This window comes from Crinia signifera, chromosome 3 (genome assembly GCF_055691185.1).
Source record: "Crinia signifera chromosome 3, ASM5569118v1, whole genome shotgun sequence".
NCBI classification, from domain to species: domain Eukaryota; kingdom Metazoa; phylum Chordata; class Amphibia; order Anura; family Myobatrachidae; genus Crinia; species Crinia signifera.
The window spans coordinates 52,416,651-52,443,991 of NC_139219.1; the positions used below are offsets into that span (position 1 = coordinate 52,416,651).

Here is a 27,341-nt window from a genome sequence, read left to right on the forward strand (position 1 = left end):
CCCTTGCTTCCCTTAGACATCAGTATTCACATCAGTCCTCCATGGGTGGAGTAAGCAACTGCATTAATCCCACAAGCGTTAGTGGGAACCCCGGAGACAGTACACGGCCAGGACCCAGAGGGTGCAGGGATGGGTGGGGGGATTTATGAGCGGAGGGGGTACTCATAAATGAAAAGCCAAATGTTATGGGAGAGAAAAAAATGTTGGGAACTGCTGAGCTACTGTAAGAAGCACATCAGTGGCTGGATCCCATGGTAAGCAAGGTGGAGAACTGTCTGTGATCGTGCCCAAGTTATAAGTTTAATAATTACATGAAATACAGATAATACATAAAAGGAGTCTGCCAGTCACTTGCTGCAGTACATCTGTTCCTACAGGATTCAGGCAGAAGTGTGACCATAAGCAACGAGGACTGTTATGGAGAATGATTGGGTAGAAGCACGTTTTCTAGATCTAGTGTGTAGTGAATGAGGTATAGAGAGCTGTAGAGATGTAAGAGCACTGAGGCTGCCTCCCCTCTCCTGCTGCACCCAGGTAACACACACAACAGATGGCCAGCCACGGTTCTATTATTATCACACTATAAGCTGCTTTGTCTCCCAGCCCCAGGTGCCGCCCTGCTGCCCGCGCTTTCACCTTCCTGTTCCCTCCCGAGTCCCGCCTCCCGTAGCGTCCGCGGTTACTAGGCAGCGCCAGTAGCTTCCAGGTGGCGGCGCCGGACACCATGGCGAGGTCTCACCGGGACTCCGTGCTGGCCGCGGCGTGCGTCCACACCCCCGTGCACCCCCACACGCGGGGCCCGGTCACCCTGTACGAAAGGCAGGAGGCAGAGCGACAGCGGCTCGTCAGCGGCAGCAGGGCGCCCCCAGGAGGAGAGGTGAGCGCCAGCTGTGCTCAGCATTGCCCGCAGTGTGTGCCAGTCTTCTGTGTGTGCTTACCCAGCCGTCATCCTGTGCTGCCAGCCCTGCTCCTATCTGCTACCGGGGATCAGGGTCAGGTGACGGGATGATGTGTCCATCAGGGAAGAGGGGATAACTAAAGAAGTTGCCATAGCAACCTATCAACTTCTGTTGATAATTTCCTAGAATTAAGGGGCCCAAACACCTGCTGTGTATTGGGGGCGATCACCACCCCTGACCATCACACCATGGGATTGGGGATATTAAACCTGCTTAAAAATCCAAATTCCTTTATCCTCTGTGGGGATCGTGGAGTCTGGACCTTTTTTATTTAACATGCTCAATTTCCCAGATCCTCTGACAGATTGCTGATCATCAATACCTCGGCGTCAGTGGAATGGGAGATTAATACCCCATTCACATAAGCCTAAATTACCGGGTTGAGTCCGGGAACAACCCGGTACTAGCGCTGGTGTGAAAGGTTCCCGGGACAAAATCCCGGGCAAATTTCAACCCAGGGTTATTCCCGGGTTCAACCCGGGGACCTGGCTGGTGTGAAAGGTACAGGGTATACTTACCCGGGTTGCCGTGTCCTGTCCGACGGGAATTAATGCAGGCGGCGGGCGCAAATGACGGGACAGCCGGTGGATGATGATGACGCAGCTCTCCGGCGGCAGTGAGGACGCCGGAGAGCTGCGTCATCTTCATCCGCAGCCTGTCCCGTCATTTGCGCCGCCGCCTGTGTGGATCCCTGGCCTGCACGGAGGACCAGCAACCGGGGTGAGTATTCTCCCCACCCCCGCCGCCTCCTTCCCGCCCCCTTCTCACACCAGAAAATGCAGGGACATTTCTGGTGTGAATGGGTCCAAACCCGGGAATGTCCCGGGAACTGAATTCCCGGGTTTGTCCCTGCATTTCTGGTGTGAATGGGGTATAAGCCTGCAGATGTATGGGCTCCTTTACTTGGCACTAGGGATGCCGATTCCAGGGCATTTTTTAAAATCCCGGGATGCGGGATTGGAAAATGCTCAATCTTAACATCCCTGGATTGGCCTCCCTAATTGAAAATAAATCTCTGCCCCCCTACCCAAATCCAGTCACCCCGCACATTTACTCACATAGGCGGTACAGCAGAGCGGGGGTGCATATAAAACAGCATTGGATCAATAGTCCCAAGGCATAACAGAAAACGATCGTCTCCCTGGATGCAGATGGTATGGCATTCTCAGTTCCTGGCAGCCTCTCCCAACAGGTGGACTCCGCATGCAGCGCAAGGGAACGTATCCAACAGCAAGAGCCACATGTAACGCATTTATGACGCATGTATGATTGCCATCACCTGTGCTGAAACACCTTTCTTATCAATTACCTAGGTGATGGTAATCCTACATTACCAGGGAATGCCAGGAACAGAGCATGTTCTCCCTGAAGGAGAGGGTCAGGTAGGCAGCCCTGAGTTACTATGTGGTCATAGAGACGGATATGTGTCCTTTTAGGATGCGGTCAGATGTAAATCTACACACTTTTAGTCAATTTGAAGCTATTTTAGAGTTTTCAATTAGTAGGACCTGCATCAAAACTTTTTCATTATGGTTTCATTATGAGAGGGTCTGGATCCTTCTCTTGCCATTGAAGGCAGCAACCCCTACCAATTTGCTTATAAAGCTGGGTACATACTATGCAATATAATGGCTGATCGTGTGTACCCCCAAATCCACCCAATTCTTAATTGAATGAATTGGGTGGTCCATCATACCTTTATGGAAATACAATATATCATTACATTGCATTGCTGATGTGTGTACCCAGTCAAGTAGGTTTATGTTATTATTATCCTCTATGAAGCACCAACATACTTCACAGGGCTTTACAATTGGGAACTTACACAGTAATAAAACAAGACTAAAAGTTGGCCATACACTTATCCGAGGTGTCACATGCAGCTTCGCATTCAATACCTCTGCAACTTCTCATGAGGGAGCCATACATACATCTTATGCGACCTCTGCAAGTACTGCTGAATCCGATAAATCTCATGTACAACACTTGGCGATCTCTGGATCCGTTCTATTGCACCTGGCACCGCGCATAAGATCGGAGTCGGAGGTTAGGCACATACGATTTGGGCACTTTTTACCTGATTTCTCTGCCCAATGAAAAGTGCCCAAATCATATAAATGTATGGGCTGATTGGTCCCGATAAGCCGGCACCTATGACGTATGCACATACTTTATTTTCAAAATGTTTATTGGGGGAGGGGTGTATTTTTAGCTGTTCAAGCTGAGTGTCAAATTGCATAGAAATTACCCTGTTTGTTTTACCAATATACCATGAGGAGGCAGAAACTTTTTTGACAGGGGGAGCAAATTTTATAGTTACGCCACTGTGTACGATACTAGAAAATATTGCAGTGCAGCATTTTTTTAATGTACATTTGCACCTATGGTAAAACATTTCACATTAGTTGGTTTATGGATTAAATGTACTGGCCATCTGTGCAGGCTATTTCTGTGACCATTGCATCATATCCCTATTATCTAACTCAGCAGTTCCCAACCTTTTTTCTCTCCTGTTCCCCTTGATTAGGCTTTTCATTTATGAGTACCCCCTCCTCTCAATTTGAAATATTCACAGTACTTATGAGTGGAGTGTAAGTGAGCGGTATGTGTATCTTTATGCGTGTCCTTATATTAAGGAGTAGCGGATGATTAGTGTACAGGCAGGAATCTGGTCCCTCTGTTTCTGGCTGTGTACTGTCTCCGGAGTTCCTGCTAACGGTTGTGGGATTAATGCCGCTGCTTCCTCCACCCATGTCAGTGTGGGGCAGATGTACGCTGATGTCTGAGGGCAGCAAGGGTAGCTTCCAGTGGTTTGCTGGTCGGGCACGAGAAGATGCTGATGACGCTGCAGACAGAACTTGAAGTGACGCAACGTGGTTTGTCTCCATGGCAATGGGAGACCTCTTCCGCCATCAGGAGACTTCTTCCGTCATTACCAATATTATTTACAAGTACCCCCAACCGTTCTGCAGAGTACCCCCAGGGATACAAGTATCCCAGGTTGGAAACCACTGGTCTAACTAATAAATTACCCTTTTCTTTATATATAACTACTAATAAATGGACCCACCCTCTGCTCTGCCTGGCTCATCTAGCTCCCTCCTGTCCCCATCCTGACCCCCACTCTATTCTGTTCTTCCCAGTCCCCCTTTGTCCACTACACTTCTTCCGGGTGTGGTATGCGACTCCGACAGTCGGGATCCTGACAGTCATTATCCCGACGTCGGGATCCTGACAGTCATTATCCCGACGTCGGGATCCCGACTGCCCGGAGTCAGACAGCGTGGCCAGCGCAAAAAAGCCCCTTGCGGGCACGGTGGCTCGCTACTATGCCCCCACGAGGGAAAATAGCGGGTGGCCGTCGGGCACCCGGCTGTCTGCGTTTTGACAGTCGGGATCCCGACTGTCGGGAACCCGTCCGGCACCTCTTCTTCCTACGCACCGCTCTGCCCCACTCACACTTGTACAGTATATGCCACCCTGTCCCCCTTCATTGTCTCATGAAGTTTAAAGCCAGCCATACATCTACAAATGAATTGTCAGATCTGGCTGGTTGGAACAAAACCCTGGTTAATGGATGAGAGCAAATGACAGTTGACCATTTGCTTTAAAATGATGGAAAACTGCCAAAAACTGTCAGTCAAATATTACCACGTTTTTGTTCCAACCAGTCAGATCTGACAATCGATCTGTAGATTTGCTCTACAACCATCCACCTTCTGCAGCTGCGTACTTGCTGTCAGTCTTCCTCCTCTACTGCTAGAATCTGTCCCGTCACTTTAGCAGTGAAAGATGCTGGAGAGGCAGCGGGTGGCCAGGCAGGCTGCCACTGCATAGGCATGTAGTAGACAGGACAGAGTTTTGCATATTAATTTATTGATCTCCTACAGTGTGTTTAGGGCAAATCCAGTAGAGCGCTGGAGTACCGACCCCCAACCCTCACGGTGCCAAACTGAACTTGGGCTCATTTATAATTGTAAATTGTATGAGCTGCCTCAGAACGAGCAGTACATGTTCATATTACATACTATTGAGTTATTATGTAGGGTACAGCAATCTATTTATTATGTAATATGTTTATTGTGGTGCTCATTACGACCATATTCTCACCTATTACATAATATATAAGCTTCAAAAAGGGATAAAGTGGAGAGTGATAAACAACCATCCAGTCAGACCCTAACTGTAATTTTCAAACCAATTTGGTTTATTAGACGGCACTGCACGGTTTTTCAATAATCTTTGTGATGTGAATGTCCAAATATCCTCTGTAAAGCGCTGCGGAATATGTATGTGCTATATAAGAAACTGTTAATAAATAAAAATAAATAATCAATTAGTGAGAGTATACATTACATGAGAAAGTCCCACCACTGTATCGCTACTAACATCAGACCAAATTTGGCATGGTCACAGTGGTATGGCTGTAGGTAACTAAAAGTAACTAGTCCAATGAGAGTACAGTGGAAGAGAGATGAAGAGTAGATATAGATAATAAAGATATTATATCAAACTCCGGTACTTGTGGATTATCACGGCTCCCATCGCATGCCATATATAGTGGCATGCGATGGGATGCGATTTTTGCCGTTTTTTAACAAAATCGCATGCGATTTTTCACATAAAAGCATCCAAATGCATTGAAATTATTATGAAACATGTTCAATGGCCCCCAAATGGCATTTTTGAGGCTGTACCACCCCCACTATCAACGCGAACCCGAAGCGTGGCGAGCGCAGCGAGCCCGCGACCTTTTCATACCCCCACTATCCTACGACCTTTTCATACCCCCACTATCCACGTCGGCGTGGAGTTGAGAATAGAAAGTGTGGCGAGCGCAGCGAGCCACCGAGCCCGAAGCGTGGCGAGCGCACGCGGACACCTGTGAAGCCCGCTAGGGGACGCGGATACCTGTGAAGGTATCCGCGTCCCCTCGCTGCGCTCGCCACGCTTCGGGCTCGGTGGCTCGCTGCGTTCGCCACACTTTCTCAACTCCACGCCGACGTGGATAGTGGGGGTATGAAAAGGTCATAGGACGCGTACCGCCGCCCCTCGCCACGCTTCGGGTTCGCGTTGATAGTGGGGGTGGTACAGCCTCAAAAATGCCATTTGGGGGCCATTGAACATGTTTCATACTAATTTCAATGCATTTGGATGCTTTTCTGTTAAAGATTTTTTCATGTGCGATGCCCATCGTGGGAGCCGTGATACTCCACAAGTACCCAAACTCCTGCCTCTCCCTGCTACCCTGTGCATCTTCCTGCCAGCCACTACTTCAACCTCTCTCCTACTGCCACACTTTGCTTTGTCCTGCCATCCACTGCCTTTCCCTGTCATTCACTGCTTGCCCAGTCTCCCACTACCTCTTCCTGCTATCCTATGTCTCCCCCTGTCATCCACTGCCTTCCTGCCACCCCAAAGACTTCACAGCTTTAACATTTGCATGAATATATAAATAAACACATGCAGGGCAGGGACTCCAAAAGGATTTTGTCTCTTCATTGTCTAACAAATTGAGTTATTGCATTAGTGTTCACTTCACTTTGGTTTAATGTCTCCACAATGCTGCGGTACATGTGCAGTCTGCTGGCCACAAGTGTGGTGGCCATTCTCCGGTAAACTTGCTGGTGTTGTGTAATAATTTTAAGTGTCTTATGGGGACCCAGAGCAAAATAGTTTGAGAACCCCCTGAATTAGTAGATCCACTATAATAATGAATGGGGTGTAAGATAATCTCCTCAGTCAATAGATACTTTAATAAAGTGTAGAAAGCATACACAAAATATGAAGGAAGAACCCTGCCTAGTGTTCATTCTAGCACCCGCCATCTTTGAAAACACATGCAGTTCCTCTTCCCTGCCTGGGGTGTCGCTGTCTGCTGTAGTGCTTCTAGCACAGTGTGGTCTGTATATCAGCACTGATATGCAAACCAGACCTGTGGTAGAAACACCACAGCAGACAGCGACACCCCAGGCAAGGAACAGGAACTGCATGGGTTTTCAAAGATGGTGGTTGCTAGAATGAACACTACCTGCCAGTATACATTTTTCCTCTTCTGTTCACCCTGGTGGATAGTAGAGGGTACAGCCAGCGCTACTGCAAGCACCCTGTATGCACCATGGAAAAAGCTCATTCCGACTCGTATGTAGCATTACACAAACTTTACCTGGGCACTTTTCGGGTTGTGCCAGCACTTTGGTTTTGCCCTGCGTTCTTCTGTCACTTTAGATGGAAGATTGGGTGTTCAGAAGGATTGAATTCACCCTTCAGTGTGACATAGAAAAAGACAACCTACCCAAAGTATCACCTACATATTGTAATGTTCTACAGGATGATTCTGACTCACAGTCTGACGCTGATGGAAACGAGCCCTGCAAAATGTGGAACTGTAAGGACTGGTCCTTAGACATCTCGAAACTCCAACACTCAGATAAAGAATACTATATGAAGCTTAGGAGACTGAAAAATGCCCACATACACAACATGGAACAGCTGGAGGAAATGTATGACCAAAAGCTGCACCTAAAAGGGGTTGAGAACAAGGCGGCTGCTGGCAAGAAAGGTTTCCGGTAAGCTGCTTTATTTATTGTGTTGCGTCACTCTCTCTGCGCATGTTACATTTGCCCCACCTGCAGTGCACATGGGTTTGCCCATTTTGAGTACAAAAATCTGTCAAGTCTGAATTAGGCCCATTGCCTTTTATCTGGGCACCCAGAACTGAACCCTACCCCCACCCCCCACCCCTGCTGCCCAATGTGTTTTAAAGAGTTAGTAAATCAGCATTTCAGTATTGAAGTAACTCATATTGGCACATTTAAATGGACAAGTAAATATAAAGTTGTCTACAACCGCTTTCATTAATGCGCAAACAATATACAACAAAAGACAGATGTGTCCCACACTGGAGCTACTACAGGAGAACTGTTCACCTTTTAAACATGAAATGGTACTTTCCTAAAATAATGTCAACTTGTAGTAATTCTCATATACTCCATTTTTTTCCCTAAAAAGACTTCAAATTGTGATCCAGAGGGACCTCTGGTATCTTCCTGTTTATCCCCATCTTTATTGATAAAAAAACCCTTTTAAACATTTAAATGGACCTTTATACAGACAAAAAACTTCAAGATTGCAAAGGTTAATAAAAAAGGCAAGGTGAATGGTACTCATTTAAATGTTCGTACATTCATTTGGTCTTGAATATGAAATTGTCATTTCTTGGTGTACAGCAGCCTACAGTTTATTAATGGTTCTTGGTCAATGTAGTAGACTTCCGCTTTTAGATGGCCCTGTTTGCAGTGAATAGGCCTTCCTCACCTCAGAGTGCCTGCAGCTGCTCCTTTGAAACCTTCTGGATGTCACTATACAGAGAAAGACTCTCTCGGGTCGTTCTGGCAGACCAGGAGGGAGTTACCACCTCAGTCCGCCATTGCCGTCACTGCATATCCCGGGTGGGCCATGGTCATCTTTCCTAGGTGCCGCTTAAGTAGAACTGTCCTTTACTGTAGAAGCTGGCCACCCGCGGTCACCCAGACACCACCACCACCCCTGCGCGTCAGCCTTCACAAGGACCCCCCAGCCGGCCGGTACTCTACCTCTGCGCCACAGTGGCCCGGAAGTTGGGCCGGAGTCTGGAACCCCCGCCGGCCGTTACCCAACATCAATCAGATCAGCGCCACGGTCACCTGAATTTTGATGAGCATTCACCATGCCTTTTCTGTTACCCTTAAAAATCTGTGAGGTTTATTTGCCTCCCTCTGTATAACATTAACAAATTCACATTCTAAACCAACAGGCATTCCATCAAATGACTTTTGCTTGATTGCTACATGTATTGTTGTGTTTATACAATTTCTTTCAGCCTGGTGTTATTTCTTTAGCTGTGTATGTAGTTAATTTCTACAGTTAAGACTTAATTATTTTTTTTATTTTTTATTCTTAGGTCTGCATGGGAGCACCAACATCCAACTGAAATTGATCTCTGCTTGTGCAAACATGATATTAGCCATAATGTCTCCGCTGGCTTATCGGAAATTTCTCTAGATGAACTGTCTGACGGAGAAGACGACAGTGATACCCAAGGTTCTACTTCTGCCAGGGAGAAAATTGTCCAAATGTGGAATGGATTTACAGTGGAAGATTACATCAAGAACACAGGATTTGAAAAGCAGAGGTCCAAACACAAAACTAACAAAAGCAAGTCTAAAGAATGGTCACATAGACTTACTATTCCTGAACCTTTTGAGATGACCATTAGGGAGTCCAAGAAAAAAGAGGTGAGTGCCAAGTCAAAATCAGAAATTGAGATGGAGAACAACTTGCTGAAGAAGAAACTGGAAGAAGAAGCAGAATGTCAAAAGAAGTTTCGAGCAAACCCTGTTCCGGCTTATGTTTACCTACCGCTGTATCAGGAGATAGTGGAAAGAAACGAGGAGAGACGCAAATTTGTCAAAGAGAGGAGCAAAGAGATCCTTCGGGCATCTCAGAAACCTTTTTGGTTCATTGACCGAGAGGAGCGCAAGAAACAAGAGAGAGAGGTGCAACTAGCTAATCTTCCAGATGCCTTCAACAAGTCTAAGCATTTTAAAGGCAAACCTGTGCCAAAATCCATTTATGGAACCTCTGTTAATGAAAGACTAAAAGAAGAACAGCTGTATCGGGAGATTAGGATACATATGAGATCCCAAGAACTTTTGCACAAATCTTTTTATCCCACCAGCACGCTGGCTTGCAAAAGCAAAAAAACAAGATGTTATGAACCTGAAAAGGAACAGCACAGGCCAAAAATCAATACACAGATACCTAATTTTGAAGTTCTACACCAGAATCAACAGAGACGCTCCTTAAAAACCAAAAATAGCAAGCATGTGACCATTTGTGACCCCTTTCAGCTACGTACTGCAAACCTTTCATCTCATAAGGGAAAAATTCTGAAGGACATTGAAGAAGATGAGGAAGTCTTAAAGGAGACTCGTTGGCCATATAAATCTCCCAGGAGCCAATCATGGAAAAAGTCCACAGGAATGCCTCCACATGAAGAGGCTCCGGTCATCAATCCGAAATCCACAGAATCTTCTAAACGAAGAGAGCAGGCTGTTAGGTAAATACAGTTTTGGGATAGCTGTCTGTTTGCAATCAGAAACATTTTGCTGTTCATTGATTGTAGCAGTGTTGTATATATTAGGGATGCCCTCAATCTTTGTTTAGATTTCTACAAAATTCCTTAAAAGCAAATTAGAACCCATTGTGTGAATTTATAAAAAAAATGTGCCTTATTAAAGGCTCCAATAATAAATGGCTTTGACTTTTTATGTTAATATGGGAATAGAAATAAATGCTGAACAATATTTGAGTAGATTTTATTGCCATCGCTGTTTTCAAACGATCAATCAAAGCCACAGAGGATCAACCGCTTTGACAAACCACAACCACCTTAGTAAATTTATCTAAAAGTCTGAAACTTTGGTTTAAAAATAGAAACTGCAATGAACACAAAAGCATTAACTGCGATTTTCCAGCAACTTTATAATGCAAGGCACATTTTCCGATAAAGGTAAGGTGTTGTATTCATTTAAACTAAATGTGAGATTTGGTGCATCCCTAGTATAAGTTCTCACCTGCTCCCCCTACCATTAATAGTGTAGCTGTAGTTTGAGTAGAATGTAGCTCCCATGTAAAGGGACCATCTCCCAGTATGCTCCTTCCAGTTTATATCGCCCATCCCCAGGAAGTTTGTTGAAGAGAAATTAAAAAAGGAAGACGATGAAATAAAAAGACAAGCGAAGAAGAAACAGAAAGAGAAAATACTGAAGAAACACATAAGTAGGAAGGCTAAGGCTATTCATCCAGAGCAAACTCAAAAGCCACATAGTAAATTAAAAGAATTGAGGTAATAATTACTAGTACATCGTGTTTTTCTTTATGTTTGTAAACTATATACAGAATTAGTCAAAGGGTCTGGGCATATGCCGGGTCACCTCAGTCTATGCCCAGCTATGCCTCCCCACTTACCCACCCCACCCTCCTCTCTGCTGGTCCATCCCTCCTCCCCTGTCCTGCTCTATCCAGGGTTCTCCCCACCTAACCCACGTTCTTCCCAAGGCTTAGTCCTTGATAGATTTCATGGAATAGTAGATCGTACCATAAAAAAAAATTATTGATGGAAAAATAAGACTGCAACTGTTACAAGCAACATGGATTTAGTGTGACGGAAACATTGCAGGAGAGGTGTGATCTTTGATGAATTATCTTTGTAATATTATCCTTATCTGTCTAACAATGTTTTAGAGTAAAAACATAACTCTTGTCTGAGCTGCTACAAGATGCTCCTATCCCAGTCTCAAGAGGTGGGACGACAGCTTATCTGTCAAAACTATAAGCAAAAGCGATTTAACCACTTCCAAAAATGGAGGAGCAGAGTATGTCCATTGTATAATATCACTTCTTTATAGCTACAGTGATAATAACAATTCAAGTGGTGGTTATTAATGGTAAATAAATAATTGTGGTCACAGAAAGAAACAGCAAGTAACTGTATTTTCTTGGGGGAGGAGGGCAGGGCATATGTAGCATGTGCAGTGAGGTTTAAATTTTAGAAGGGTGTGTCCAAATTTATGTCCTAATTGCAGTGTACAAATAAACCTGCCCAGTATTTGTGGGCTACACACAAAAGCAGCCAGTATTTACCTTGCATGCAAAATATTCAGCACGGTTTGTCCAGGTGCGCTGTTGCTTCCTCTCCGTTGCTTTATTTCCACCTCAGTATCAGGTGCTTTAAGTTATTTAAAACTTTGAGTGCCAAGCGGATATTTTGAGGATCGCTCACAGTAATGTAAGCAATCCTCAAAATATCTGCTCACAGCGACTGTTCTTTTAGTATAAATAAATACAAATACAGCAAATATATTTTCATCTGTAGTTTTGATTTAAAAAGATCTTCAGCATTTTTCTGCTTTGTCTAGTTTCTTCTTCCTAGAAAGGGATAATGGGCAAAAACCAGTATTCCGTATATTGACTGACATGGTGACAGTGTTGACATACAGGATTTATCTGTTTCCTAAGACTGAAGTCAACGTTTTAGTGTCAACATAGTGAATGGCGACACCTTGACTGCCCTAAGGCCAGCATTGTATATCAATATCATGTGAAACAAAATCGTTTAGATGTTGGTTGGACTAGCTGAAAGATATGATTGGCTAATAATTGTGTTAGCTTGTAAACGAGTGTGCAGCCTGAAAGTAAGCCGCAAGTACCTTCAATCATAACTTGTAACGCAGACTATAATTGGGCTGTCAGAAAAATGTGGCGGCTGATATCTGTGTGGTTGTTCAGTGAGCGCATTGTTCTTGCGTGAGTGCAGCCATCTTTAATCTCTACATTTTACAGCAGTTCTTGGTAATCATATTTGGTTATTTGTATTTAAGCTGTGTATTTAAAACCTTATGTGTGTTTATATAGATCTTTTTCTGCTATAGACTAAAAACTGATGAAGCTGTAAATCTAATTCTATGATAAATAATATGTTGCTAATTTGTACAGGAAAACGGAAAAACGGAGGACAAAAGAGTACATGCAGGAGCTGAACACGATGAAGGAACGCGTTTCACAGACACCTTTATTGCTGGAAAGGGCAACACAGGTTTGTGAGCAATACATATCATCTATACATATAATACATCTGTAAGGATTGTACCTGTGTATAGAATTTGTTTTGAGAAATATACTTCTAGGGAATGTTTATGGAGACGAAAAATAAGAATTCTGATGTTTTGTTTGTTCCGGAATTATACAAAAACTACTGGATGAATTTGGATTGCTATTGTATACACAACAGATGATATATCGTTAACTATACAATGAACAATAACAATATATCGTTCATACCAGCTAGTGTGAATGCTTAATATTGTTAGCGATGCACGCTACCACAGGGCTGTTAACGATGTCCTCAATAGTCTGTATATGCAGCCCACCCTGGACTATATCATCATGTTCACATGGGACCCGATTACATGGCCCTTATTCTGGTTGACTCGTTCGGGCGCGAATTTGCATCCTTTCGAGTCACTCTAACCCTGCCTTGCGAATGGTTAGCCGGCGCCACCCATTCGCATGTAGGATGCGTCTGCAAGTCTTGCGGAGGGATGTTTTACATGAACATCCATTTGCATGCCAGTGGGAACCTCCCCCATCATTCGATGGTTGCTAACCATGGAATGATGGTGAAGGCACACGTATATGTTAGAGTGGTCCAGACCACCCTTACATATGCATGTAGAATTGCAGGGAATTGGGCGGGCAGCTGACATCCGGTTATGTCAGCTGGCCGCCCCCCGCACGTGCGTCACGGACACATTAGCATGTGTACGCCCAGCGTTTTCATGCGAGCGCCCATGAAACATAGGAGGACTTAGCACATAGGAGGACTTAGCACATAGGAGGACTTAGCACATAGGAGGACTTAGCACATAGGAGGACTTAGCACATAGAAGCAGAGGTGCCGATTTATGTTTTTGCTGGTGGGCGCTCAAGCCTGTTGAAAGGCTCAACACTGTTTGCAGCGTCATCTACTGCACTGTGAGGATCTTCACATAGGAGGGCACAGCACATACAGTAGGAGGACTTAGCACATAGGGCTAAGGGTTCACACCAAAGCCGGAGGTGAAAAAAGGAGTTAATAGGAATCAGTTTTGGTACTTATGTATTATCTGGGCTGCCGATTTTTTGATTGTATGCCTTAACTTAAGGCATACAATCAGATGCGATGCGATATTGCATTGCATCACATCGCATACGACCATATCGCAAGCGATGCGTTGACCCGATTTTTCCATAGGATTCAATGTTAAAATGGACTGAGTCCATTTTAACATGGAATTCAATGGGAAAAAGGGTCCTTTTCATACCCCTACTATCCAAGTGGGCATGGCGTTGGATATAACCCTGTGGCGAGCGTAGCGAGCCACCGAGCCCGAAGCGTGGCGAGCGAAGCGAGCCCCGCGAGGGGACGGTATTCTGTGTCCCCTCGCGGGGCTCGCTACGCTCGCCACAGGTTTATATCCAACTCCATGCCCACTTGGATAGTAGGGGTATGAAAAGGACCCCTTTTCCCATTGAATTCCATGTTAAAATGGAATCGGGTCCATCGCATTGCATCGCATGCGATATGGTCGGATGCGATGCGATGGACCCGATTTCAAAATCGGCAGCCCAGTTAGTACATAAGTACCTCAGTTTTTTCTCAAAATGTACAAATCTCAGGGCAGGACCAAATGCTGTTAAACCCTTATGCCTACGTGTATTAGACCATAATATATGTGACTTTGTTGCAGAGAAACGCTCGTCTGTGTGCTGAGAAGCATTACTCCAAGGTGCTGAGAGATCTGGGATTATGTGATGATTTTGTGTCCCAAAAAGGGCAAACTTCTTCCCTGCAGGATCCTGTCCATAGAAATGAGGATTATATAAGCTCGTCTGATGAAGAGAGGTAACACTTATCATACATGTAATAACACAGTTAAACATGTCATTTGAAAATTCTTGCTTCTAAATTGGCTTAACTATACATTTACAGAATATGCATTTACTACATTAATGGTTCCCAGTATGCGCACAAGGGGCCCCAATCACCACGGTACAGTTTGTCTCCATTCCATATTCAGGTGCCTCCTTACTCTTTCTGGTTTGTCGCAGCATCAGCAGTAGAAGATCTCTTTCATTTTTAACCTGCACAGATCACTCCATCGTCACCTGTTCACTTTGTATGCAAGCAGGACAGTACAACTGGGACTTTTAGAACATGCAGATTTTAATCTGCATGTTCTACAGTATAATATGATGTACACAGTGGCAAAACTAGAAATATTGTGCCTCCCTGCCAAAATAATTCTACCCCCCCCCCCCCCCCCCCCCCAATTAATTTATTATAATATTTTTGACCAAAATGCACATTGCCAGGAGTTATATCCTCATTGGGAGGGGTTTCACGCTCATTGACAGGAGTTATATGCTCGTTGCCAGGGGTTTTATACTTGCTGCCTGGGGTTCACTTTGTAGACTAAGTGGAAGCAGCCGGGACAAGGGCACTCAAGGATGTTCTGTTTAATGCCTTTCAGGAGGCGTACTACACTTGGCGGACACACTGGCCCAATATAGCGCAGGTTCCACCGGAGCTGAAGCTGCTGACAAGATATCCACCAGCACTGCAGCCGGTGGATAACTTTATAGGATGCCCATCGGCAACATAAAGAAGCATTAGCAGGTGCACAAAAAACTCAGCCGTTACTGCTACTGCGCCTGCCTTACAATCCCTCCCATGATTGATGTTCATGCGCACGGATGGAATTTTTATCAGCACTTCAGTTTTATTATATTAATAAGTAATTAACATTGCTTGAGGAAAGGGTATGGGGCGTTTCACCTGTCAAACCGTAACGCAGGTGTCCTAAGGCGAGCTCAAGGAGGACAGAAACCTCCCATGGTGCAGAAGGGTCATCTAGATAAATAATGAACATGGCTCGAGGAAATGGTACATATGCATTTAACTTTCTCTGTAAAAAAAATTCTCTTGTCTTCCCAGCAACACAGAAGACCCATTGGAGATAGGAGACTTGCAGGAAGATGGCTGCGACAAGGAGGAGGAGGAGGGAGAGGACAGGGTCTGTGGGAATGATTCTGAAGATGAGACGCCAGGAGAGTATAGCAGTGATGAAGATCACAGTGAAGATGCAGTATAATACTCACACCACGTCTGCTGAATGCTGGTCACACTGAGTTAGGAAAGGTGCTGGCAGAAGATTTCAAATACAATTGTAGGTCTGACCACTCTATGTTCTTCGCTGTTGTGGCTGGTGGCTACCCAAAAAGCTAATGGAGACAATTGTCTGATCCAGATTACCACGCTGACAGATTTGTCCTGATCTAACTGGATCCCGCTTCCACCTCTTAGAGGATGGGGCCATTTGCAAAACCACTCAGATTTACCATTAGGCACCAAACAGGTCTGTAATAGCCATTCTATGTGAACTGCAAGGCATTGTGGGGAGTATACGTCTGCTAACCACAATAAAGGGCAGCAGCCGCTTCTACCTCAGGGGATGTCAGATCAGTTTATTGAACTTTCTGGGTATGTGCAACGCTAGATGCAAACCGGTGTAGTACTCACCCAGCATCCGCCCTGGGAGTGACTGGTGGCATGGACAGCGTTCTGGAGAAAAGCTCAAGAACAAATACATTCCTAGATGTGCAAGTGGGAAGGAAAATCAGCTCAACATTTAGGGCCTGATGTCCTGAATCATGAGTAAATACTTCTCATATGTGCAAACTTACCCCCCCCCAAAAAAAAAACTTTAAGTTTCAATTGCATTTTTCCCCTTGCAGAGAACATATTGCATTTGCTGGCATATACTGGGCAGCTTTAGTTGATCACTGTGATGCAGCAATGAGTTAGTTAGTACGTGCTCCCTCCCAACTCTGCAGTAGTTACCAGCACAATTTACTCCTAACCCTAAAGCTCCGTACACATGGAGCAATTTGTTCGCCGAGCAATTTTGACTTGATATCGCTCAGTGACCAAATTGCTGGGTGCCCCATTTTCATCAGCGGCCAGCGATGATCGTTGATGAAAACGTTGTCACTGTAGGCGAATGCTGCTCCAGCGACCAGTACTGTGCTGGTCGCAGGAGGGTGCTCTTAGCGGCCCTCGCCCCATACACATGGGGATATGGTTACTCAGTGGCCATATCCCGTCGATGTAGGCTAAAATCGCCCCATAACTTGAACTGGTTATCCTAGGTCAATGCTTCTGAAACCTAGTCCACAAGCCACACTAGGCTGGGTCCACATCTAAAGATGTATGTGCAGATCCATTGATCTGTAGATATATATGGATTGCACAGTGTGTTCTGCATAAACACTGACTGATCAGTTGTGACTGACTTCACAACTGGGCGGGCACATTTATATCGCCGGCTTGTGCGGTGGATTGCCCATACACACAGCATGTTGTGCCTATATATCTTTAGATAGATCAACCATCGGCTGTGCCACACAGCTAACGCATTATGGGTATAAATCTAACTCAATTGGTTCACACGGAGGACCGATGGTTTTAATGCGCATGTGCAGCTGATGTGTACGAGCGCCCACAGCACTCGCACACAGAAGTCCATGTGGAGGGCATGGAGGAGCGTGGGGCTGCGGGACGAGGAATATGATTATGGAAATGCCCAGTGTTTCATGGGCGTTCCCATGAGAATGCTGGGCATTCCCATGGTAATTCCCTGATGATGCAGGTGCGTGGAGCGCAGTGGCGTAACTACTGTAAGGCAGCCCCAGCTGCCGCTTGGGGGAGCAAGCGGCAGCGAGGTCTGTGTGGACACCGGCACCCGCTCGATGCACTGACATGCTGCTGCCTGCCTCTGCCCACTGGCTGAGCCCCGGAGGCGAGTCAGCTGCAGTGTGGGTGCGGCCATGGCAGAGAGGACAAATCCACCTAACTTATTCAATTGACTGTACACAGAGCCGGCTATTGGCTACTGTGTACAGGATGGGTGGGCAGATGGACGTGCTGGGGCGGCCTGGGATGCGTCGGAGCCAAGGGAAGCAGCAGTGTATGCTGGACTCTCTTCCTCTCTCCTGCTTCAGCTTCTCCGTTATGCGTGTGACGTCATCACGTCACATGCTGGGGAAACACACTGGAGAGAGGGAGGGGGCTCCACAAACTTGTTGGCAGGGGGAGCAAAATTGATAGTAAAGCCACTGGTGGGGCGTGCAGCTGTCCGCCTGCTTCCTGCACAGGGTGCTCGCAGGTCTAGAGGTGTCTCAGATATACGTGCGCTGAAGAAATCAAATGACCATCAAATGATTTCTCCCCCGCACCCATAGCTGCGAATCGATGATTATGCAAATCACCTATTCGCATGCCTGGGGGGGGGGGGGGGGGGCGTCTGGGGGACTCACAAGGCTGCGACTTTCGCAGCCTTGCGGGTCAACCAGAATAAGGACCTATGTCTGTGACACTATTGCTGGTACACACTGGTCAATGAACCTGCGCTATATTGGGCCAGCGTGTAACCAGCATACCCGCACAAATTCTAAGGATATTTATGCTTAAGCACACATGGCTAAATACAAATGACTGAGATAACAATAAAATGACCTGTGCTCAAGGACAGACATCCTTAACACCTGGACTGTTGGTGAGCCTTGAGGGCCAAGATTGGGAAGTACTGCACTAGGTGATATCCCAGTGGTTTATAAACTGGATCCATAAAGGCATCCTAAGAAGAGTCAATGTTTTACGGATATCCATGATTGAGAATTGATTTTTAAATAAAATTGAGGTACGAAAATTTACATTTTAAATAATCAGACCTAGTAATCAGCTTAGTGTATTCTAGATCTACAGAAGCTAATGTTTTTTTTTTATATTGTATAGATTATGTAATGGTATTTGGTACTTATGTAGTATCTGGGCTGCCGATTTTGTGATTGTATGCCTTACCTTAAGGCATACAATCAGATGCGATGCGATTCGATGCGATTTTGCATAGGATTCAATGTTAAGAAGGTCCTGTTCATTTCCCCACTATCCAAGTGGGCATAGAGTTGATTTTATATAGTGTGGCGAGCGCAGCGAGCCACCGAGCCCGAAGCGTGGCGAGCGAACGCATATTTCTTAAAAAGTATTCTGGCTACGCTCGCCACGCTTCGGGCTCGGTGGCTCGCTACGCTCGCCACAGGTTTATATCCAACTCCATGCCCACTTGGATAGTGGGGAAAGGAAAAGGACCCCTTTTTCCCATTGAATTCTATGTTAAAATGGACTCAGACCATTTTAACATTGAATCCTATGGAAAAATCTTGACCATCGCATCGCATACGATTTGGTCGCATGCGATGCGATCCGATCCGATTTCTAAATCGGACGCCCAGATACTACATAAGTACCTGGTATTTATATGCTATCACCTTGTCTTTAATTTGTTTGATTAAAAATGTTAGATTTATTTTGTAATAATTTATTGTAAGAAATCTAGTAAAACATTACATTTATTATTTCTTCAATGATGTGTCTTAGTTTATCAATATAACTTACTATAGAGGGTACCCTATTTTTATTGTGTGGTTTATGGCACCATCTAGTGACACGTGAAGTGCATGAAAGAAAAAAGAAGAAATAAATTGGTTTTAGAGATATTTTACATCACACAAAGCAAACTGTTAATGTTATGGTACTGCCATAGCATGCCCGCTATTCTTATGTACAGGTGAAATAGTACTTTCATAATAATCCCAGTGGCCCAGCCTCCTCCATGCATCTGCTTTTATGCTGTGGGTCCTGATAAATAGTCTTATATCACATTGCAAACTTTATCTAGCTCATATATTTTCCGGTATATAGTCACTAGGTCGACAAGAGGAAGGTCGACTTGCATGCAGGTCGACATGGGGATATATCGACAGAGTTCTTAGGTCGACACATGCCCTAGGTCAACATGAGCTAGGTTGACAATCAAAAGGTTGACAAGGGGTTATAAAACAGTGTGCCGAGTTTAGCGTGTCCAAAGCATGGTGAGCGGATGCAGTGCACTTGTTTAGTGTCCACATCTACCGTGTCGACATTTGGGATAAAAAGTGAAAAACATGTCAACCTTTTGACTGTGGACCTTGCCCATGTCGACCTCATGAATTTGTCGACCTAATGACCCTGTCGACCTAACCCCATGTCGATCTCCAGACATGTCGACTTTGATGTTTGTCGATCTTCAGTGGTCTACCTTCCTCTTGTCCACCCTATGACCTATATTTCTCATAAACATGTACTGGATTCTTATGTCCAAGCAGCGGCATAGCAATAGACCCCGCAGTATTTGGGGTGGGGTAGGGGGATTTTCTCTCAGGGGTGTGCCGAGTTTATTGCTACACCACTGTGCCCAAGATAGTTTGGACACATCTCTAAATGCTTGATGACATTTTGAAAATACAGCAAAGTTCAGTCACTGAGATAAAGCACCAACCAACCAGCTCCTGTCATTTTTCAAACACAGCCTGTAACATGGCAGTTTGCTAATTGTCTGATACTTTATCTCCTCACTCCGTAAGCTTTGATGAATCTCCCTCCTAATTTTAAAAAAGAAACACATACAATTTTTATGGCAAGATTACCATTTTCTGGAAAGCTGTCATTTACTACTGTAGGCACCCAAGTTCACAGGAAGAACACATTGTATGAGTGTGATATACTGTACTATTATTTCCTTCCTCAATCACCAGAGGACCTCTGCTTCTTCTCCCAGTCTCCACCATTCTCCTCCCAAACTGTGCTCTCACTTACAGCAATACGCAGGCCCTGTGCAAACCCCTGCAGCTTTCTTTCCTCTCGTATTCCCAAAGTGTTCCCTCACCTTCCACCCCAGTAGCGCACGCAGGTGGGGGGTTTCTGAGTATCCAGAACCCCCCCTAGGAGTGTAAGTACCCTAGGCTGAAAGCTGAGGGTCCCCTCTTTCCATGGGTACAAGAATTTTAAAAATCGGCCCTTGGGAACCGGAGATATCTGACTTCAAAGCAGTGGTCCCCATCCAAGCCTGTTAATTGCTCTTCCCAGTCGGATATTTCAGGTTCTGTCTGACTTAGAGTTTTTCTGAGGCTATATTCCAAAAGCTGAGACTCTCCCCCTTTGATAGACACTAGTAGTACTTGTCTCTACTCTTCCCAGAACCAGAGATATCAGCCTTCCAGCAGCTGGTTACTGCTCCAGCTCCACACACCTGGTATGTAGTATTATATACTGATTGGCAGATTGCTCTGCCTCCTGAACTCTGATCCCCTAGTCCTCAGTACCATTTGGTAGGTGGAATTCTCTAGTTTTTAATTCCATTAAAATCTAAGAAATCTATTTATGGGAACTGGAGATATCTGCAGTCAAGCAAGCTGTCCCCCCACCAGAAAATTATGAATAATAAGCCCACTCCACTATACACCACTCCTTTGCATATTAAACATCCTCTACCACCCTGGAAGTTATGTATCAGGGCCCCTTCATTCATCCCAATGCCCCTTCTCCCACCCCATGTGCAGTAAAGGGGTAATTAGTGGAAATTACTGATCCAGGCCCTACATGCTGAGCGGTTGATATAATACCCCCTACCACCCGCGGGACATCAAAGCTTCCCCCACCCCTACCGCTGGAGGATCGGTAGGGGCCCCAATACATTGCTAATTAATAATTTAATGCCCCTGTATGTATGTATATATATATATATTTTTTTTTATTATTATTTTATTATTATTATTAGTAGTATTTATATACATTTGGTCTATCTATAATACTTTAACTGACCCGGCATATACTGGGTCACCTAAGTGTCCATCTCCGTGCTTTGCTCCGCCCCTCTGGAAACCCCCTTCTGAAAATCCTGCGTTTGCCACTGCACCCCCCATAATGTAATGTTCTTAGAGCAGAGTAAGTGAGCAGCTATGTATATGCTGGATGCACCAGAATAAAATTGCATATAGGCACCAGGGGCGGATTGGTAAAAAAAGCGCCAGGGAAGATCTCCTGTGGGCCGATGCACCTATGGCTCCACCTGTTGCTGGGAGGGTGGCTGGCTGTTGCTGTGCGTGTATTATGGGGTAGAGGATGGCAGCTTGGTGAAGGTGTGTAAGTGTGAGTAGAAGGTGCTGGTGTGGATGTGTTTAGGGTAGAAGATGTTGGGCTGGAGGTGTGGGCGTATAAAGGGGCCACTTTTTGGAATTTTTTCCAGGGCCACTTTAAATTCGCAATCCGCCCATGGTTGGCACTACACATCTTGTTCATAAATAAGCTGCAGACATCAGGTCTGTAGCCATTTGGGGGTGGGGACATGGAGCAATCTAGAATATGGGGGTGGCTTGTCCTTGTGCGTGCCGAAGAGAGTGGCTTTGTCCTTGAACACAGAGGGCCCCTAAAGTGTCGTTTTGCTATATAACGAGTGCAGCCTGAGAGTTACGCAGATCTCTGATAGACTGGCCAAGGTTAGTACTGCAGATCTGATGCTGCGACTTCAGATGCAAGCAGCAGATCAGAGAGGTGGGCATCGTCTTTGCATCTTGAAGCCTTTGCATATTTTTGCAAGACACAGCAGCTGCGGCAGTCGACATTTGCCTCCACGTCTGAACCATGCCCAAAGCTGGGTCAACCATAATCATTTCATTCCGGTGTATAGTATGGTCAGGATAGGACCATTGATGCTGAACTCTGCCAAGCAAAACATGCAAAGTTTAGGGAAAGAAAATTGAATGTAAAAGGCTTTATTTTATTTTTTTCAATATAAATCAGCATTTACTTTAGCTATTCTATTGCTGAAAAACGACTTCTTTATAAAACTACTTATCTTATTTGTTGGCCGATATGTTATATGAAGAGAGTTCCTTTGATGAAATGCTATTATTTTAAAATACTATATATTTATGATATGGGCGTACAGAGTGACCAGTAATATATACACATATATTTCATACATAATTCTTAGCAGTTACTTATATAGCACCAGCATATTCCATTGCGCTTTACAATGGATACATTTCTCCTGGCTGAGTAGAACCTTGGCATCTTTCAAAATTCAAAAAGTTCAAAACTAAAAACTGTGATAACAAGCATTGTATTTTGCCTTTAGTGTTCCAGTGCCATTTAGTTCCTGACTTTTAAGTTTTTCTCATAATGTGTTGGTCTATTCAGCCACCACATGGTACGACCATGCAGTTCCTAAGCAGGCCCTGCCGCTCCATGCACCGTGCAAGACGAATACAGGTGCTGTAGGGCAGCCTTGGTTTTTGGGCCCTGTGTCCATGTCAATCTACTATATTTGTTTTACTATGTTAATATAACTGTTAGCAGCCATTGTACAACATGTATTATACATCTTCCTTTGTAATCAAGTGAATTGTTCTATTAGTCCAACAAAATAAACAGAAGAGCAACATTGTATTTTTTGGATTCTGTCCGCTCTGGACCCAGTGCCTGCAGTGTAGCGCAATGATCCCGGAGACGGAACATTAATGCTGGCACTTCAGATAAATATCACACATTTTCCGCTCCTATTCTGCATGAGCTGACAGCGCTCCACATTTTCTCAGGGCCCTCCTGACATGCGGGATAGCTTCATCCACAAACCATCTTCTCTCATACATAATAACCATGACGTCCAGTAACAGGTTCCTCTCCCGTTTCCTGCAGAGATGGAATCAAAATATCAAAAGAGCTCTAATGATCAGGATCTTGTTCATTGGCACTTCAGCTGTAGACTAGTACGGTATAATATGTAGCATCTCTTTCACAAGGTCAATATTTATCCGATTTCTAATTTTGGGGGGATCAAAGAGTAAGTAGTAAATCAAGGATTTAATAAAGACAAAAACAATAAAAAAATGTACAAAAACAATTTTTTTTTACCAAACTTAAATATTGGAAAACATTGATGTTTATCCATAGAATACTACAGGAATACCCACATTTACTAATGTCGTTCTTTTTAACTATCCAAAAGCTGACCTCAAAATTGAGTGTCAACCAACCTAAACAATAGACCTTCTTAGTCTAGCTTGGGAGAAGCTCCTCACAGGTCACTATGCTTCTTAGGGTGAAAAGTATTTGAAATACTGTTTTTTCAAAAGCAGTTTTTCTAATCCAGCCAAGAGGGGAATATGCCAAAACAAGGAGACGCACATTACTGGGTCTGCTGCCATCACGTAAACCTTGAAAGAGCAGTTGAAAAGATGGGATCGGTGATAATATTGTCTCCAGAAGTCCAAGGGAAAGCCGTATTTGTATAAGAGAGAATGGGATCTCACAGCGTTTTTTTTGAGAACCAGAAGCAAGTATAGTGGCCATGAAATTAGATTCAAATTGGATCGTTATATATTTCTTTATAGCTTGAATAAAGACACTGTTGTTCTTTTTTCTACGTGCGTCTATTAGGGTTTTTGATTTGTAAAGTGAATGTAGCAAAAACGAATTATTTCTAAGATAAATGATAGGTATAAAAATACATCTATGGTTTTATCGAATTATCATGTCATCATATTTTAGCCTCTAGAAAATATTTATTTTCTAACATTATACTTTTATTAACTGTCCCCCCGTATACACCACAGATAGCTTAAACTGCTGTGTGCTGTCTTCTGTAGGTCAGGGTCAAACTAGTGTTACTGTAACTGTAACCATTTTATTTGGTGACATAGAAGAAGCTACAGTGAATTCTTACATCTGCTTGTAGATCTCCTTCACTGCAACGTCTTCCTCTGCCTGAGTCACTGCACTTTTATTGGAAGATAAACTTAAATTCTGAAGGGTTCTGCTACAACTGCACATCTCAGGGAATTTATAATCTGAAAGACACCAAAAAATAAATTCATTTAATAAGTGGGATCCAGTTGTCGCCCCATAAGGCGGAATCTACAGTTTACCTGGAACTTAATGGCTAATAGTTTATTGGCTCTGTGGTGTTCCACAGATATGTTCCATCATCATCATCATCATCTGCACATACAATAGAGAGTGAAGGCAATAGTGTTAGACCAGACCCTCAGTATAATAAGCATAGTAAAGCTGAAGTTCCTGGCAGAGGGCAGACACTACCACAAGACATGACTATGGTAGCCAATCTCGGGGCATTTTTGCAATCCCGGGATTGAAAAATGCTTGATCCCTGGAATTAAGCAGCGGAGAGGTGCAGCAGACAGTGTGGAGGAAAGAGAGGAGCAGTGGATCTGGTGGGGCGGCAGAGAAGTGTGGCAGCCTGACCTCTCACATCAAGTCACGCTCCGCATATCCACAGTCGGGCAGCGTATAAATGGGTGCTCAGATGCTTCACGGCATTCGATTGCGCATGAACAAAATAGCCTTCTGCGGCAAGTTGCTTTGGAACCAAGAAACGTCATACAGATCTCAAGAGATAACAATGTACTGTATATTTGCAGTTTAATAATGTGATCCGTAAAAAGGAATTGTCAGTCATAAACTATAAGGAGCAATCCTTTCTGTTAATATAGGAAAGGAAATTACTCTGTTTCACTCACATAACAACAGCAAATGTCTACAATGAAGTATCTTTACCTGTGGCACCTGTATGAGCGTTTTCTGGAAATGCCTGGTGGGAAATGAGCAGAACCTCCGCTCTGGCTGAGTACACATGGGGACTGAAATTAGATGACCTCTTCTCCATTTCCTGTTGCAGGACCCTGATGCTTTCTGTTAGAGACACGTTCTCTGTTCTCACCTGCAAAACATTTCAAAGTTCAACTTTGAATTACATTTAGTACATAAATGACTCAAGTCATTTTATTTCCCTCAAACACTACAATATACAGGGGCAGATTGGCCATAAACCTTACAGGGAAGATTCCAGGTAGGCCAATACAAATGAGCCCTCCTGTCTACCACACACAACCTTTGCCGGTGCACAGAGTAGAGTACCCCAAGTTGCAAATACTCAATATATATCCATTGTGACATCTGTTAAAGGGACAGAAGTGGTTGCTATCCAGGTGTGTAACAATTTTCGGGGTTTACTGGACTCCAATGGGAAGGGGTGGTTATTTTTGTGACATGCAGGGGATTATGGTAATGAGTTGTTTGTCTTCTTATGGATTGAGCGTGCCAGACCACCCAATACCATATATCAGGCCTGGCCAACCTGTGGCTCTCCAGATGTTGTCAAACTACAAATCCCATCATGCCTTGCCTAAGTTTTGCTATACGGGTGTATAAAACTGTGGCAAGGCATGCTGGGATTTGTAGTATCACAACATCTGGAGAGCCACAGGTTGGCCTTTCCTGCCATATATAATGACTTTAGGGGATTCCGCATCAATCTTAGCACATTGGATTCATATTTATAATAATGGTGTTTTTAATATTACATTAATATAGATAGTACATGGATGCTGTAAATAGTTATATAAATGATTGTGACATACAGTATACACAGTAAACATACATTTTCTCTTGATGATCAATTTGTTAGAACCATGGTAATACGATGTATTTTCTTATTGATCATTCAAGTTGTCATAATGATGGGGTGTGGTTAATAAACAGGATCATTTACCCAGTCTTTATGGAGTAAAATGATGAATGTTTTATTGTTTGAAAAACTGATAACTTTTCTAACATTTCTAAATACTGTATGAAAAGTAAAGAGGTTGTCCAGAACCCAATGAGGCTATCATTTCCTCTTGTTAGGTGAGTGAAGCTGATAAGTCGTTTGAGGACAAGTCAGAACGCTGTATCAGACAATGTGTACGCTCAATCTGCATGGTCGCATGCAATGCCCCCATGGTCCGGTAAGCTGCGCTGCACTGCCAACCGGATGATATGCATGCGGTGGCGTACAGTGTAATGAAGAATGGATTGAGATGTTCTGCATTACCACAGTCTGATGGCACGGTATGTTGGCCTGTCATCTCAGCATGTACCCCGGTATACTATACAGATTGAGCTCTCTCCATCCAGCGGGGGTCTGGTGGTCAGATTGCCAACCACCAGCTCCTGCCAGCCTCCTGAAGGGGATGCGCGCGCGTCACCTACCATCGGAGCTCCTCATCCCCGGTCCCCGCTTCTCGCCACCACCTCCCCGCTCCCCCCCCAACCCTCGCATCCCCTGCTGCCCGTAACCTGGGACGCCTGTGCACGTTGAACACTCGTGCGTCCCAGTCAGATGGAGCGCCATCTCGCCAGCGGGGGCATTCTGGCGAGCCCCGACGCTGGCTGAGAGGCGCTCCATCTGTTTATTCCTATCAATTTCACTATATAGCATTCATAAAGTTCGTCTGAATATAAATGGAAGGTTGACATGTTTGTCTCTGGCATCAGTAGTCACCAAAACTAAGGAGGAGATGTATCAAGTCTCGCAGAGAGCTAAAGTACCAACCAATCAGCTTCTGTCATTTTGCAGGCTGCATTTGAAAGGTGGCAGTTAGGAGCTGATTTACGGATACATTATCTCTCTTTACTGTATTTCCCTCTAAGATTTGACTCCTCCTAAAGGGGCCTACACACGGGGAGATTTGCTGAGCGTTCTGTGGAATGCTAGATCGCTCAGGACGTTCAGTAAGATCCCTAAGCACACAGTGACGTGACAGCCGGATGAGAACACTGGCCCTGTCCGATGTTAATAGATTTATCCAGAATGCTGTATATTAATCACCGGGCGATAGTGATGCTTGGGGCAGCACATTGCTATCGCTATGGCCCCTACAGATGGAGCAATGTAGGGGCATTATCTAAGCAATCTAGTAAGATCGCTTAGAAAATGCCCTGGAATCGCCCTGTGTGTATGCCCCATAAGGATATATTATATAGCCAATTACATTATATTTTTCATTTATAGTTAAAAATGCATT

General features: G+C 44.5%; 2 protein-coding genes across 3 annotated transcripts; one reads left to right on the forward strand and one right to left on the reverse strand.

The window, feature by feature from the left end:
* Positions 1-654: 654 nt before the first annotated feature.
* FAM161A (FAM161 centrosomal protein A) lies at positions 655-18,581 on the forward strand. 2 transcript variants are annotated; one of them, XM_083175808.1, is made up of 7 exons: positions 655-877; positions 7,290-7,528; positions 8,902-10,059; positions 10,687-10,848; positions 12,498-12,597; positions 14,291-14,445; positions 15,538-18,581. In XM_083175808.1, exons 1-7 carry the CDS (start codon positions 725-727, stop codon positions 15,692-15,694), a joined length of 2,124 nt encoding a protein of 707 aa, XP_083031934.1. In that variant the 5' UTR covers positions 655-724; the 3' UTR covers positions 15,695-18,581. The 2 variants fall into 2 exon arrangements, with proteins under 2 accessions (XP_083031934.1, XP_083031935.1); XM_083175809.1 differs by lacking the exon at positions 10,687-10,848 and having other exon boundaries at positions 659-877; positions 15,538-18,580.
* A 3,768-nt stretch (positions 18,582-22,349) lies between these two features.
* LOC146062487 (uncharacterized) lies at positions 22,350-25,201 on the reverse strand. Its single transcript, XM_083174610.1, has 3 exons — positions 25,054-25,201; positions 24,203-24,326; positions 22,350-23,169 (listed from the first exon to the last, which is right to left on the reverse strand). The coding sequence occupies exons 1-3, from the start codon at positions 25,160-25,162 to the stop codon at positions 23,037-23,039; spliced, it is 366 nt and encodes a 121-aa protein (XP_083030736.1). The 5' UTR covers positions 25,163-25,201; the 3' UTR covers positions 22,350-23,036.
* Between the last annotated feature and the right edge of the window lie 2,140 nt (positions 25,202-27,341).

Bases quoted from the DNA above. Each gene is read 5' to 3' on its own strand.
- FAM161A (XM_083175808.1), top strand. From the start codon at position 725: ATGGCGAGGTCTCACCGGGACTCCGTGCTGGCCGCGGCGTGCGTCCAC. The intron at 10,849-12,497 runs GTAATAATTACT...TAATTTGTACAG, and splicing joins AGTAAATTAAAAGAATTGAG to GAAAACGGAAAAACGGAGGA. The intron at 12,598-14,290 runs GTTTGTGAGCAA...ACTTTGTTGCAG, and splicing joins TGCTGGAAAGGGCAACACAG to AGAAACGCTCGTCTGTGTGC.
- LOC146062487 (XM_083174610.1), bottom strand. From the start codon at position 25,162: ATGGAGAAGAGGTCATCTAATTTCAGTCCCCATGTGTACTCAGCCAGA. The intron at 24,327-25,053 runs GTAAAGATACTT...GGTGTCTTTCAG, and splicing joins CGCTCATACAGGTGCCACAG to ATTATAAATTCCCTGAGATG. The intron at 23,170-24,202 runs GTAAGAATTCAC...CCATCTCTGCAG, and splicing joins AAGGAGATCTACAAGCAGAT to GAAACGGGAGAGGAACCTGT.